Raw genomic sequence first — 13,698 nt, 5'->3', positions numbered from 1 at the left:
GAGTAGTCAAGTCAGACGTTAAAATATAAAACGTAAATGTCTTCTCCAAGTTGTAGACAGTAACTGCATTAGTCCAGAAATTGCTTTATTACTGGTTTCGAGACAGATAAAAGTGTTAATTGAGTGCACCGCACATCAGTAGCTACACAAGGCGTACTATAGTACTGTACACAGAGTTATTATTACCAAAGCGGTTAGACACATAGCAGTAACAGCCTGAAGTGTCCAATTTCCTCCAGTTCTGAAGTATGGAGTGCAGCAATCAAGTGATTTGCAAACAGTAAGACAGTAAGTATAGTGCACACATTTGAATCTGTTTCATTTAAAATAGGGGTTGCAGTGTGCAGATCAAGCAAGTGCTGCAATGGAGAGGAGTAATGCTGAGGAATTATGTTTTGTAACAAGCTTCTGCCCTCGCTGTGGATAGTTAGCTTTCGTATTTGAGAAGGAGCTGTGGGTAGTACTTTCAGTGCACCATAAATTCCTTCTTCATTCATTTTAAAAGATACACACACACACACACACACACACACACACACACACACACACACACACACACACACACACACCAACACAAACTAAATATCATTCATCTTTTATCATTTTAAAAATAAATGTGTTAAATTTTGGTGATAAAGTGGAGTGTGGAGGGGGGGGGGGGTATGGCAAGGGTACTAACTAATGTCTGATTGCACTCAGGCATAATGGTCTAGAAAGGTTGGGAACCACTGATTTAGATCGACAAATCATTCTCAAACTGAATAAGACTGCATCAATGATATTCTAGCAAGGTATTTGAAATTTTGGATTGCAGTCAGATTACACCTATGAAAATTTAATTTAGAATAAGGTATGTACTTTGAAATTATTCTTCTCAAATCTGACTTTGAGAGACATATTTGATGCATCTCTGCAGTAAGAAAGATTATAAACACACATTAATACCGACTGGAGAGAAATATTGTGTGATATATATATTTTCAGTAGTAATGGATATATTTGGTTCTAATATTTGCGGAAAACTTTTATTTATATGATATATAAAGCAGACTACCCTAGTCAGCTTTGAGACAAAGCTGTACAGTATATTGTATTTGTTACAGTATATGTATTGTTACAGTATATGTTACAGTATATGTATTTGTTACAGTACTGTCGAAAGATTTGAAATAAATTCGTCAAGAGCTTTTCGAGATTTTTGATAGTAATATTGGTTAGATGTATATAATATATAGATATATACACAACACGATTAGGGAAATATTGTTAGTAGAAATCTCAAGAAGCTCTTGACTGATTTACTACAATTTACACATGTTGCTTCAATAAACGTTCTGATCGATATTGAACACCCATCCTTCTGCCCCTCTCCTTGTCCACCTCTTCCTCCCTCTGTCTGTCCATCTCATCCTCCTATCTCTACTATCTATCCCCTCTACCATACACCTCCCTGTATCTTCATCTCGTGCTCCCTCTCTCTTTGTCCATTCCCTCCACATCCTCAAATGAAGAGACCTAATCAATTGAGCAAGTTGTAAAGGATGATTATGAGGGTGAAGGGGAGGGGGGAACTCGCATCTTCTGGTCCATGAAGGTTCCAGCCATTTCATTGTGCTCCCACTTGAGACGGTACATCCTGTAAATCGCTATGGAATACAAACAGAACAGTCGTGGCTGTGCTCGTGCATCTTGATGTAAATGCTAGAAACTTGATTGTTGAATGTTATGATAGCGTAGAGAGCGTGTTTTGACAGCTGAAGGGGTCATGCGCAGCTGGACGACGATTGCAGCTTTGTAAATAGGTGGTGGCACGTTTGACGCATTGTGATCAGCAGACCAGAAAGTATAAGTCCTGTGTGCAGGTCATTTAGCCAGATACAGGTCATGTGAGAAAAACAAGACCATTTGAATTGAGTGGGGAGATTAGCTGCCATGACCGAACTGACTGCATGAAGAAAATAAGGGAAACTCTAGATACAAACTAATGACAGAGAAGATAGTCACATGGCTATAAAAACAAAAATTAGGAAAATGCATAAGTAAAGACAGGTCCTCAGTATGAGGATGGTTTTCAAGTTATTTAATGTTAAATGTTTTGATATAAAATGATCTTTAAAAATTAGTAACTCAATAACGCATTAAGCGATTCATACATACATAGTGTCACTGGATGGATCTTTGTGAGTAGTATAGAACTGTTATGGTAGAACTTTTGTGAATGTTATGTGTTTTAAATTACAGGTCGGAATAAACATATCCCATGCAAAAAAAAAAAAGAATTCTCTCCTAAATAAAGCATGAAATAGAGAAAGTAGTGACAATATTAGTGAACAGCTGTAATTAACGGTGTATGAATAATTAGTTTAATTGTTTAATATTTATTAGTGATATAACGCCACAAATAGTGTACATATGAACAAAAACACTATTTGTAACAAGAGCGTTAGAGCTTCACGAAAGCTACGAGCAGCATTGAAAAGCAAGCAAAATTTGCTTCCGGTTTATGCCTAATATGTGTATATTACATTATGTTTGTAGTTTACATATGCTTTTGGAAATCGGAAATGTGTGTGCTTGATTCACCTCAGTGTGAGGCTATAAGTAACGGTGGCCATTTTCGCAAGGGGTACTTGGTATTCAGCAGGCAGTATGAGCAGATAGGATGCACGTGCAGCTGGAAATCGCCTGGTATGTGTAACAGAAATATTTTCAAGTATTCACTCGTGGACTCATAAAAATTTCATGTGTGACGATTCTACAATAGTTTTATTTCGTATTGACTTAGAAAAATTAACTGTTTGGTTGGGACTTGTAATGTTTTGGATGTTGCGGTCGCAAAGACTTTCAAACATGTTCAGTGTGAACTCTAAATAATATCGGTTTAGGAAACTTAATCTAAACTTTAATAACTATTCTCAAATTAAGTTTGATAGTGTTTAATACTTAGAATATCGTTAGTTCGCGAACACGGCATTCAGCATACAAGAATGCTGTATCAACTTTAAACAATTTTCGTGGATTTTCAAAAGGTTAAGAGAACATGTGATGCTGGTAATCTTACCTAGGTTCTAGCACTGACAAAAATTGTTTTATTCATGAATATATATTCGTTTTTCTTCTCATTAAACTCAGTCTGTGAAAAGATTAAATCGTTGTCAGAAGTGAACGTTATTTCACTGCAAATTCCTGCCTACACATTTATTAAACTTGTGGCTGATTTCATCTAGAGTTAATGGCGACGGATGCATTGGTTGGCCCCTGGACAGTGACGTAGCCAATGTTTTGATATTGTACCATCCATTACGAGACCATACGAAAGTGCTTTTCTTGCTTTATTTAATTTTTGTTCGTGCTGATGTACGTCAATCTTCGGTGAAAGCAACAGTGATTAACTTTACCGCTAGACAAGTACTGATATGACAGAAATCAATTAGAGGAGCGGTGTGAACATTTATTATCATTTTTCATTACCTAAAATACTCTGGGTTGTCGCACACTGGTTAACAATTTATGTCACGTGACAAGTATCATGTTATGTCATGACCTAGTACAATTGCCTTTGGTGACTGGGCAGGGCAGGCATTCCTCTGGATGAACTTGAATATAAATTTCATAACTGTCTAAGATGTGGCTGATTCCCATGGGTGACGATGATCAATTCACAGTGGTTCCTGGATAACCTGGTACCGGAGTAATATGGTTGTTATCCAGAATCAGCTTTACTATCCTACTGTCCCGTTAAATCACACCCCCTTAATTCCTATTATCTCGAGATGCGTGTCCCTTTATGCCTAGAACATACGCTGCTATCCTACAACCGAATTACTTTAATTTTCACACATTACTCTAAAAACATTCCGATTGGAATAGGCTATAAGTATTTTAATCATTTGATATACAGTTTTTCTGCTAAAACGAATAGCAAGAAAGAAGATACTGTGGTGTGCTCTAGTGTAAAAATGTGTCTTTTTGTTTTCGTTCTCGTTGTCTTTTTTAGCCATGACAGGAAGGCATTTAAACTAGTAGGCAAATTGTTCCGCCCATATATATCTTATCTTATTATACGTACTTTTAAACCAGAACCGTATACAAAGTAATTTGCTGTTTCGTTTTCCTCCTTGCAGTCGGATTTAAGAGTAAACAGGAAAGTTATGTATGGGTGTTCGGTTTATGATTAGAGTATTACTATGGGTCCTAAATTTGTAACAACAATAACAAAGGTGAAGGTCGCAGAGAGGGGATGTTGCGGTTGACAGGGGGAGGGATAAAATGGACAGATGGACGGGGGGGAGGGGGGAGGAGGTGATGGAGAGAGAGAGAGAGAGAGAGTGGGGAGAAAGAGATTAGGACGTATGTTCAATTCCCATATATATTTAACACTTGCGAAGCATTGTCGGGTACCTTATAACCACATCGAATGCTCTATTGATAGACGCTATCGAGAAAATCGTGCCCACACACTACTTAAATCCAGAGTCAGCAATGAATTTTTCATAGATTCCCAACTGAGTTACAGGAACAAAGAAAGTAGATGCTGATTCTGCATGGATGAAACTTAAAACTTTAAAAGGAAATGCTGACAAGTTCAGACGCTGGTATTGTTGGAGATACCTTTCTTGGAGTGGACACCATCTAGCGACTGTAGAGCCAACTCACCTGTTCCAGCCATTCCCGCCAGAGGTCTCTGTCGGCGTGCGTGTCGAAACCGAGGAAGATGTGCCTCATAGTGGCGGTGCTGGAGGCGGCGCTCTCGGGAGCTGCCGCGAGCTGCGGCACTTCCACGCGGAGAACCAGCCGGCCAGCCTTGAGCGGTCGTTCACTCACCGAGCCTCCAGATAGCACCACCTGCTCCGGAGTGCCGTCGTCCGTCGCTGCAATAGGGAGAAAATAAACGTAAACGTGCGTCAGCTTACATGTTTCGAGGAATGATCAAAATATAACTTCAGTACTGACCGTAACAGATGTTCGCGAGATGTTTCCCTGAAGCTATATATATATTTTTCATTAGGTTTCTGCCATATATATTGAAAAGAGAAGTTATGCTGTGGCGTAGTTTACTTTCTAACACAGTAATTTGTAATGTAATGGTACTTTTTCCAAGTGATGTTCTTGTTATTTTCCTGTTAATTTATCAGGAATCCGTCACGTAGCAGAGTCTAACCAGATAATTTGCATGTCATTTGCTGCCGGTTGCACACACAGTGTCACATAATTGGAGGTCCAACTGATCAACCCATCTACTTATGACATAAAAGGTAGTGTTTACGAAAAGTCTGAGCTTGTTATTTTAGCACAGACACTGGTTTTTCGTTAATGATTTAACTGAAGACCTATCCTGAGAAAATTGGCATATAAACGACATTCGTATCAATATCTGAGTTACAATTCTTTCCACTCCATAGTTTGTCTGATACAATAATCGTAGGTAATGTTTCGAAGGAAAGCAGTGTTGACACGTTTCGCCCTTCTGAGGCATCATCAGAAAATTTTAATGTTCTGCAAAATATGCATTTATCACATCCGTGGGGATCGTTGCGTGTATTTTAAACACACTGAAGTTCGTGTTGTCCTCTGTCAGCACTGCTTTTTCAGCTGACTCCAGAAGGGCGAAACACGCCAATAAAAGTATTGTCTCCATTGCAACCAAGACTGTTCCCCTCTTCGAATGTCTAATTTTCTTTAAAAATAAATAACTCCTTTGGCAATTCACCTTTTATCTTACGTAGTATCATGTTCTGTAACAATGATGCTTGAATGAACGCCAAAAACTATTTTCAATGGTACTAATGGAGGTTACACAATGGGGGTTCTCATCTTGCACTGCCAAGGTATTATTTTTTTGGTATTCTTTTCATGGATAGAATACAAGGTGATCCTCCATTCACTCAGTTTGCTGCTGGCATAAAATGTAAAACACGTTAACCAGGTGGAGTTTAGTCTTTCTCCTTTAGACAAAAACAAATGAATCTCCATACTTCTTTCCAGTGTGCGGATTGCTTTCGTTTGTGCTCACTTTCATCTATCATATGTGGTATAATGTATCGTTTACTTTATATGACTAGATTCAGGGAAACAGCATACACAGTTTGCACTTTTTAAAAATACTTCTCATGTCTTACGTAGCGTTGCATCCTCAACTACTGCGGGGTTACAGACTTTCGGTCCACATGTCTTAACGTACACTTATTTGCTTGCACTAATGTGTATTCATGAATTATTGAGTCAGAAGCACATTGTGTGGTGCCACATTTCAGTCTGATAACGACAGGGACGTTCTGTGGGTCACTGAAAGAATTGGCGAGCCGACGCGATCCATGGCCGATCAACCCTTGCCTACAACTCACGGAGAATCTGGGACTTAGGCTCAAACATCACTCCCAAGAGTGTGCTCAGTAGTTCTGAGTTCAGGCAGCTTATGGGCCAACCAAGTACACTAATGTACGCTGAGTTTTCCCCAAAATATTCTGACATCTTTCGAGGGCGTTTAGTGGCGCATTGTCTGGAAGGTACAGATCGCTGTCGGGAGCTATAGAGGAGAGGGATCAGGAGTCCGGTCTACGACGCGGTCATTAGTGAAATGGCGATAAATGTGAAAGGATGCGGCAGGAAATTAGAAATACCCTTACAAAGTCAACTTCTCGGAATTCACTTTAAGTGATTTTGGAAAATCACGGGAACTTAAATTTGGATGAGGTCTTGAACCGCCGTCTCCCAGATACAAGTCCAGTGCCTTACCACGGCGCTGCCTCGCTCAGTTCGACTGCTGCAGTAGGCAAGAAATAAGTGTACAAGCTCATTATTTTATTTTATGGTTATTTTACGTTATTTTTTAAGCCATCAGTCTTATGATTGGTTTGTTGGTTTGATGCAGCCCGCCACGAATTCTTTTCCTGTGCCAACTTCTTCAGCTCAAAGTAGCCCTTGCACACGACATCCTCAGTTTCTGAATGTATTCCAATCTCTATCTTCATCCACAGTTTTATTCTCCACAGCTCGCTCTGGTATCGTGTAAGTTATTCTGTGATGTCTTACAGTATGCGCTACTTCTTCTTGTCAGTGTTCTCCACATCTAAAGCATTTCGACTCTCTTCTTTTCCGGTTTTTTCTCAGTCCAATACTCATTTCCATACAATTACGTGCTGCAGGAGTACATTCTCAGGCGTAAGATGGACGAAGCAAGAAGGGTAAAAAAAGTAGACTTGCAAACGCAAAGAGAGCATTCCTGACCAAAAGAAGTCTGCTGATATCAAACAAATGCCTTAATTTTAGGAAGATATTCCTAAGAATGCACGTCTGGAACGCATCTTTGAACGGAAATGAATCATGGACGATACGAAAAACGGAAAAGAAGGGAATCGAAGCCATTTAGATGCGGTGCTATAGAAGAACGATTGATAAGGTAAAGAAATGAAGAGGCATGGAGAATCGACGAGGAAAAAAATATGTGGAAAATGCTGACAAGAAGATGGGACAGGATGTCAGCGCATACTTTAAGACATAAGGGAATGGGTTACACGGTGTTAGAGGAGGCTGTGGCGCGGAAAACTATAGGGAAAGACAGAGATAGGAATATGTGCAACAAACAATATTGAAGACGTATGGCGCAAGTGCTCCTGTGAGGCGAAGAGATTGCCACGGGAGAGGCAGTCATGGCGTGCAGCATAAAATCCGTCAGAAGACTGATGGGTCCAGGAGAGAGAGAGAGAGAGAGAGAGAGAGAGAGAGAGAGAGAGAGAGAGAGAGAGAGAGAGAGTGAGTGAAAGATTTTGTAGACTGAGAGATTAGTTGTTGGATGCGATAACTGGCGTAAAAATTATTTTCTGTAGGCTTTCAAGGCTTTGTCAAGTGATGGAATAAGTGTTTACAGGCTTAGTGTTTCGAAAGGAAAAATAAATTTCAGACTGAAGCTCGTGGCACTGATGACACTTTCTGTGAGCTTTGTATTGACTCACGGTGGCATTAATGATTGTCCTAGTTTACAGTCTGGCCAGGACATTAGACGCGTTTCGTGGAACGATCATCGAGCAATCTACAACCGCTGTTCACGAGGTGTGACGGTCCAGGCGTATTGGCCAATACTTCGGAAGAACCGCCGCAGGCAGACAATATGACTTTGCTACAAGCCAGCCGGTGTGGCCGAGCGGTTCTAGGCGCTCCAGTCCGACACGGTCCCAGGTTCAAATGCTGCCTGGAGCATGGATGTGTGTGATGACCTTAGGTTAGTTAGGTTTAATTAGTTCTAAGTTCTAGGAGACTAATGACCTCAGCTGTTAAGTCCCATAGCGCTCAGAGCCATTTGAACTTTTTTTTTTAACTTTGCTACAACCTAATTAACCAAGCGAAATGTGGTCGCCGAAACCGTTCTGGCGTCTCTACACTGTTTACTGACCCAGTAAGATTATCGGAATAATATTGTCTTTCAACTAGTCACAATACATTTGCTATTGGGCCTGTACGCGGTCGTTCTCCATCAACATTAAGTTCCATCGAAACTTTACTACTTTCATTTGTCTGCACCCCATTTAATTATGACGTTTCCACTTACAAATATTCAGTTTCGTATGTGAGAACGTTCGCAACGTGAAGTCCATCGTGCAGCAATTTAAAGGGCCAGAAAAATTAAAGAAAAGCCAGAGGTCACCGTCTCGTAGGTTTCTCGTTTTTAAACTTAGTGATAGTTGAGTACGCAGACAATTGGCGAAGAAGGTCAAAGGAATCATCCCCGTACTCTCCTTGAAGTGAGGAACGTCACGAAAATCTAAACAGGTTGGTGGTGGTGGCTGGGGGTGATAGTTTGAACTCCGCTCATCCAGGCTGCGCAGCCTTGTTAGGCTCTGAGTATTTGGTGGAAAGAGGTTACACGGTGTTTCGTGGTTCCACTGAGATGACTGAGTGAAAAGACTTGACATCTCCTGCCTATTATCGTAGACGCTAAATTATTGCGATATGCGCGTAGGAAAGAGCAGGGCCCCTTCTGTGCCAAATGTCAAGACATTTGATAGAATTACAAAGCTGTCGTTGTGTATAAATGCTTCTGTATTGTTATTTGCGTGACTTGTTGGCCGCCTGTTTCTCCGGTTTGCAATAGTTCAGCAAAAAAATGGTTCAAATGGCTCTGAGCACTATGCGACTTAACATCTGAGGTCATCAATGGCCTAGAACTTAGAACTAATTAAACCTAACTAACCTAAGGACATCACACACATCCATGCCCGAGGCAGGATTCGAACCTGCGACCGTAGCAGTCGCGCGGTTCCGGACTGAGCGCCTACAACCGCGAGACCACCGCGGCCGGCAATAGTTCAGCATTTTGAAATTTCCGCTTTCTTGGAGTGCGAGTTATTTGTAATCCCAGGTATTTATCTACGGTTTCAGCATTTCTGCCACTTTTGTATGGTGCGAGAACACTTTTACATGCAGACTAAGCTTCAAATAGAAGAGAAGGATGTTACGCATGCATTTCGATCCTACAACGAATTCAGCAAGCTGCTCGCCGGGTAGCCTATCACACAAGGCGAATCCACACGCAATTGGAATTAGAATTTCAGGATGGGAAGGGTACGAATGCCTGCTTAAATTAACGCCTCTGACAAATTCAATAAGATTCTGTGTAACCGATAACTTGATGTATGGAATATTAATTATGTATTACAGCAACCCATTTTATTACGCACATAGGTCCAGTGTTGGGGGCATGAGGATCCTGTATACATCAGTTCTCAAGGACTGTTTCATCACAAAACCAAGGACACCCGATTTTATACATGTTTGAAGAATATTATGAATTATGCTGATTAAGGTTTGCAGATATTACAGCATATTACGACGCTTGCAGTAGATTCTACAGAAATAATGTGCGCAATAAGGTCAGAACCCCGTTTGCTATTACTTATGATCAACTGTAGTAAATACCCAGAATAAAAAAGTTGAATAGAATGCACTGCTTGATTAACACAGGTTGAGATAATGGTTAATAAGTGAGGAAGTACAAAGCGTATTAAAGCATGGAAGAGCCGGCCGTTGTGGCCGAGTGGTTCTAGGCGCTTCAGTCCAGAACCGCGCGACTGCTACGTCGCAGGTTCGAATCCTGCCGCGGGCATGGATGTGTGTGATGTCCTTAGGTTAGTTAGGTTTAAGTAGTTCTAAGTTCTAGGGGACTGATGACCTCAGAAGTTGAGTCCCAGCGTGCTCAGAGCCAACCTACAGCACTGCCCTGCAGCACACATGAAATCACTCTTACTTCGGAAGACTTCTCGCCATTGAAAATGACATCCTGTGGTCTGTTACCTAGGAACTCTTCACACAATTGGTCTTACTCTTACTCTGTTCATTGTAAACAACTGCGAGTGATGAAACAAACCTTTCGGACACGATTACAGTTGCCTTCTTCAGGGGCCATTACACGTACTGTAACCGTGGCCTAAACGCTGGTTTCATGTGTGATAGTTGTTTACAATATGACGCGTGAGAATAACCAGAAAACATTCCTGTTAATAACTGCGGCTTAGTGTTGGTGTAATTTTTGCTTGCTGTTCGCCGACAACTACGCTTGGACACGTTTCATAGCATTTGACCTGTTCACCAAAAACTACGCTTGGACACGTTTAAAATAATTTGAAAAAGCATTTGACCTGTACTTTGTGTAAGCTATTTTGTGCATCGTGTTCAATAAACAGAAAGTGCACCTCGTCTTAGCAGACAGAAGCTTTTTGAATTCTTTGTTTCACTTCGGGGGATATTATGAAACTTATATAGGTCAGAAGAAAAGCTATGTACTCCACAAACTTGGAGGTTATTTTGCCTTTTCAGCAGATGTGTTCCCTAAAGATGCCATGCAGTATCTTCTTGTCTTTTACTACTACTGTTGCACAGACTTACACATCCATGCTTTACCAAATATTTTATACTGTGTGAAGCTCTGACTGAAGGTATTTACATTTATTCGGAGCATTTCACACATCTGGGGCAGATCCCTGTATGAGATGGATGAGTGCAATCTGACTACAGGTAAAGGACTTGTTATTCAAAATTCGATCTAAATGAAGAGTGTTCGTAATTAAGTAGATAGCTTAACTACAAAACAAAGAAATTCATTTGAGTATGTGGTGCAACTAAGAAAACAGTGAACTGATCCAAGAATATTAATAAATTCTCTTCCTTCTTCTGCACTTCAAGGTCCGGTATTTGTGGTTATTTCTGTTTCCGCTGCCACCTCGTTCTGAATCATCCTACATCCGTTACTCCTCTTGGGTGTTTCAGGATGACCTGATCATACAATTATGCATCCAGCTAGTCGCTCTCCGTGAGCATTTTGGCAGTCTAATGGTGTTCATTCCTATCTATCCATGTGTTTTCTACTCTTAATTAGCGACTTACACAGTCACTGATGGTGTCCGCGAAGTACTAACGTAACTGTGTTATATCCTCCCTACCCATCTGTGCCAAGGTTTTACACTTTGGGTTGTATTCCCTTGCCCGACTATTAATGGTGCTTTTTAAGGTGTTAGTGGGTAACTTCCACGTTCATAGTCAGTGCTTCTACATGTTATAATGTCCATTTGTTTCCATTCACAGCTATGAGCTTCCTCCTCCTCTTAATATGTCTTCGTGAGTGGTGTGGTACCCATTTGTGTCATGCTTAGTTGGGCCACCGCTACTAATATTCATTTAATAAGACATTTCCCGTTGGACGACTGCAAACTTGTTTTCGATTAATTTTCAAAATTATTAAGGATGGCTCCTCATTCAGTTGGGCACCAGAATTTCGTTTTGTGAGTCCTAGGGGTGTGATCCTACCACAGCCGTCACCCACTGTATGTGTATGTGTGTCTTGAACCGGAGCCCATGTATACTACGGAGAGGCTTCGTCCTGCCACAGCCCTCAGTGGTTCACAACGGCTCGACAGGCCATAGCAGTCCAGCCGCCTCACCGCATGCCGTCACCCAACCCAGGGTTATTGTGCGGTCGGGTCCCCAGTGGACCCTTCCCAGGAACGTCTCATACCACACGAGTGTAACCCCAATATCTGCGTGGTAGAATGGAGATATTGTTTGCGCACCAATCGCCGACATAGTGTAACAGAGGCGAAATAAGGAGAACCAGCCAGCATTCGCCGAGGCAGATGGAAAACTGCCTTAAAAACTATCTACAGGCTGGCCAGCATACCGGACCTCGACAATAATCTGTCAGGCGGATTCGTGCCAGGGACCGGCACCCCTTCCCGCTCGGGAAGCAGCACGTTAGACCGCGCGGCTAGCCGGACCCACTGTCGGACTCTGTTGTTCAGAACTGAATATAGCGTGTTTTTCAAACTTTTGGGAGAGATGATTTTAGGAGAGCTACTTAATAATTCTTTGAAAAAAATCGTCAACCATCTCATCTATTGCTTTCTCTCTAACGGGATGCATCGTAATATCGTCTGCAAAATGTACCTGTTCTGCTTGTTGAATGTTAAGTGGAAAGTCTTTCATATACAGAAAGACCAGATATGGACCCAAAATTAGTCCCTGTGGGATTCTCTTTGTGATTATTCTCCAGACACTAAATTTTTTTATCTTTATAACATTGTTCGAATTGTTCAGCACAACTTTTCTGCGCTCTACTTGTTAAGCCTGATTCAAACCAACAATGTGTAAGGCCATTTCTAAGAGTGTAAGATGATGTACACAGTGCGACAACGACACGATTGGGAAGTGGGGTGTGTTTGTGTTGCAGTGTTGGGCTGCAGTGACTCACCGGGGAAGATGAGGAGACGGCCGGGGAGTACGGCGACGTGTCTGCGGCGCCACTGCGGGAAGACGAGCCCCTTGAGCACGAGCAGCGGGCCGGCGCGCGCCAGCCCGGCGGCGCACGGCGAGGCGGCGGGCCCCGTGCGGAAGCGCAGCGCGTGCTGCAGCCAGGGGTCGATGCCGAGGCGCGCGCGGCGCCCACCGTCCGACCAGCCCAGCCGCCGCAGCACGCGCTCCTGCTCGCCCAGCGGGCACTCCTCCGACAGCAGCCGACGCGGCGGGCCGCCGCCGTACTGGACACGTACAAAGCCGCCTCTCAAGTAGCCGCCTGCAATTTCTCTAATATATTCGAGACGGGACATTTCCGTCACCAGTATCTGCGGATTTGAATTCCCCCTCAGCGACCACAGCGTGGCGCTCAAGGCGGCTGCAAGTGGTGGGAGAGCGCTTCTGGACGAGCAGCACTGCAATCACCCGGCGGCGGAAGCGTTTTTCCTGTAGGCGGATCAACTTCGCCATATCGCTCGAACGACGACGACAATTCGGCCACATCTCGCTATAAGTGTAACAATTTTTTGTGGTGCTACTGGGATCCAGAAGTGTGCGGAGACTACATGGGCAGTCCTCTCGGCCGAACCACACTCCCACCCGGCGCCACATAGCTGCAGCAACACCGACTCAAAGGAAGGCCTCGGCGCTTGTTGGTGACGTCACGTCAGCTAGGCACGGCGAACGCCAGGTCTGTGGCAGGCAGAAACGCCTGGGCGTGCTTATCACTATAAATCTCTTATTTTTGGACAAACTGTTTGGTATTGTTTTGGATTCTGCAGTTTTATTTAGATGAAAGATTTTCTTACTATCGTAAAGCTACAAATGAAGATCATAGTTCTGTATTGCTGAATCCTGTCGAAACAAACGTAGATCAATATGAGAAGATGCTTTGCCCCATTGCAAGCTTCGGAAATTTTT

The 13,698-nt window shown here is 42.4% G+C and overlaps 1 protein-coding gene across 1 annotated transcript in view; it reads right to left on the bottom strand.

The window, feature by feature from the left end:
- The window catches only part of LOC126322142 (protein phosphatase PHLPP-like protein), a 413,563-nt gene that overhangs the window by 345,375 nt on the left and 54,490 nt on the right, over positions 1–13,698 (bottom strand). Inside the window, exons 4-5 of the mRNA XM_049994260.1 lie at positions 12,737–13,022; positions 4,657–4,871 (exon numbers count right to left, since the gene is read on the bottom strand). Coding sequence (XP_049850217.1) covers positions 4,657–4,871; positions 12,737–13,022 — 501 coding nt within the window. The remainder of the gene's footprint in view (positions 1–4,656; positions 4,872–12,736; positions 13,023–13,698) is intronic.

The sequence above is a fragment of the Schistocerca gregaria genome, chromosome 2 (genome assembly GCF_023897955.1).
Source record: "Schistocerca gregaria isolate iqSchGreg1 chromosome 2, iqSchGreg1.2, whole genome shotgun sequence".
In the NCBI taxonomy this organism is placed as follows: Eukaryota; Metazoa; Arthropoda; class Insecta; order Orthoptera; family Acrididae; genus Schistocerca; species Schistocerca gregaria.
The sequence above is the reverse complement of the archived record's forward strand: the minus strand, read 5'-3'. Positions and strand labels throughout refer to the sequence as shown.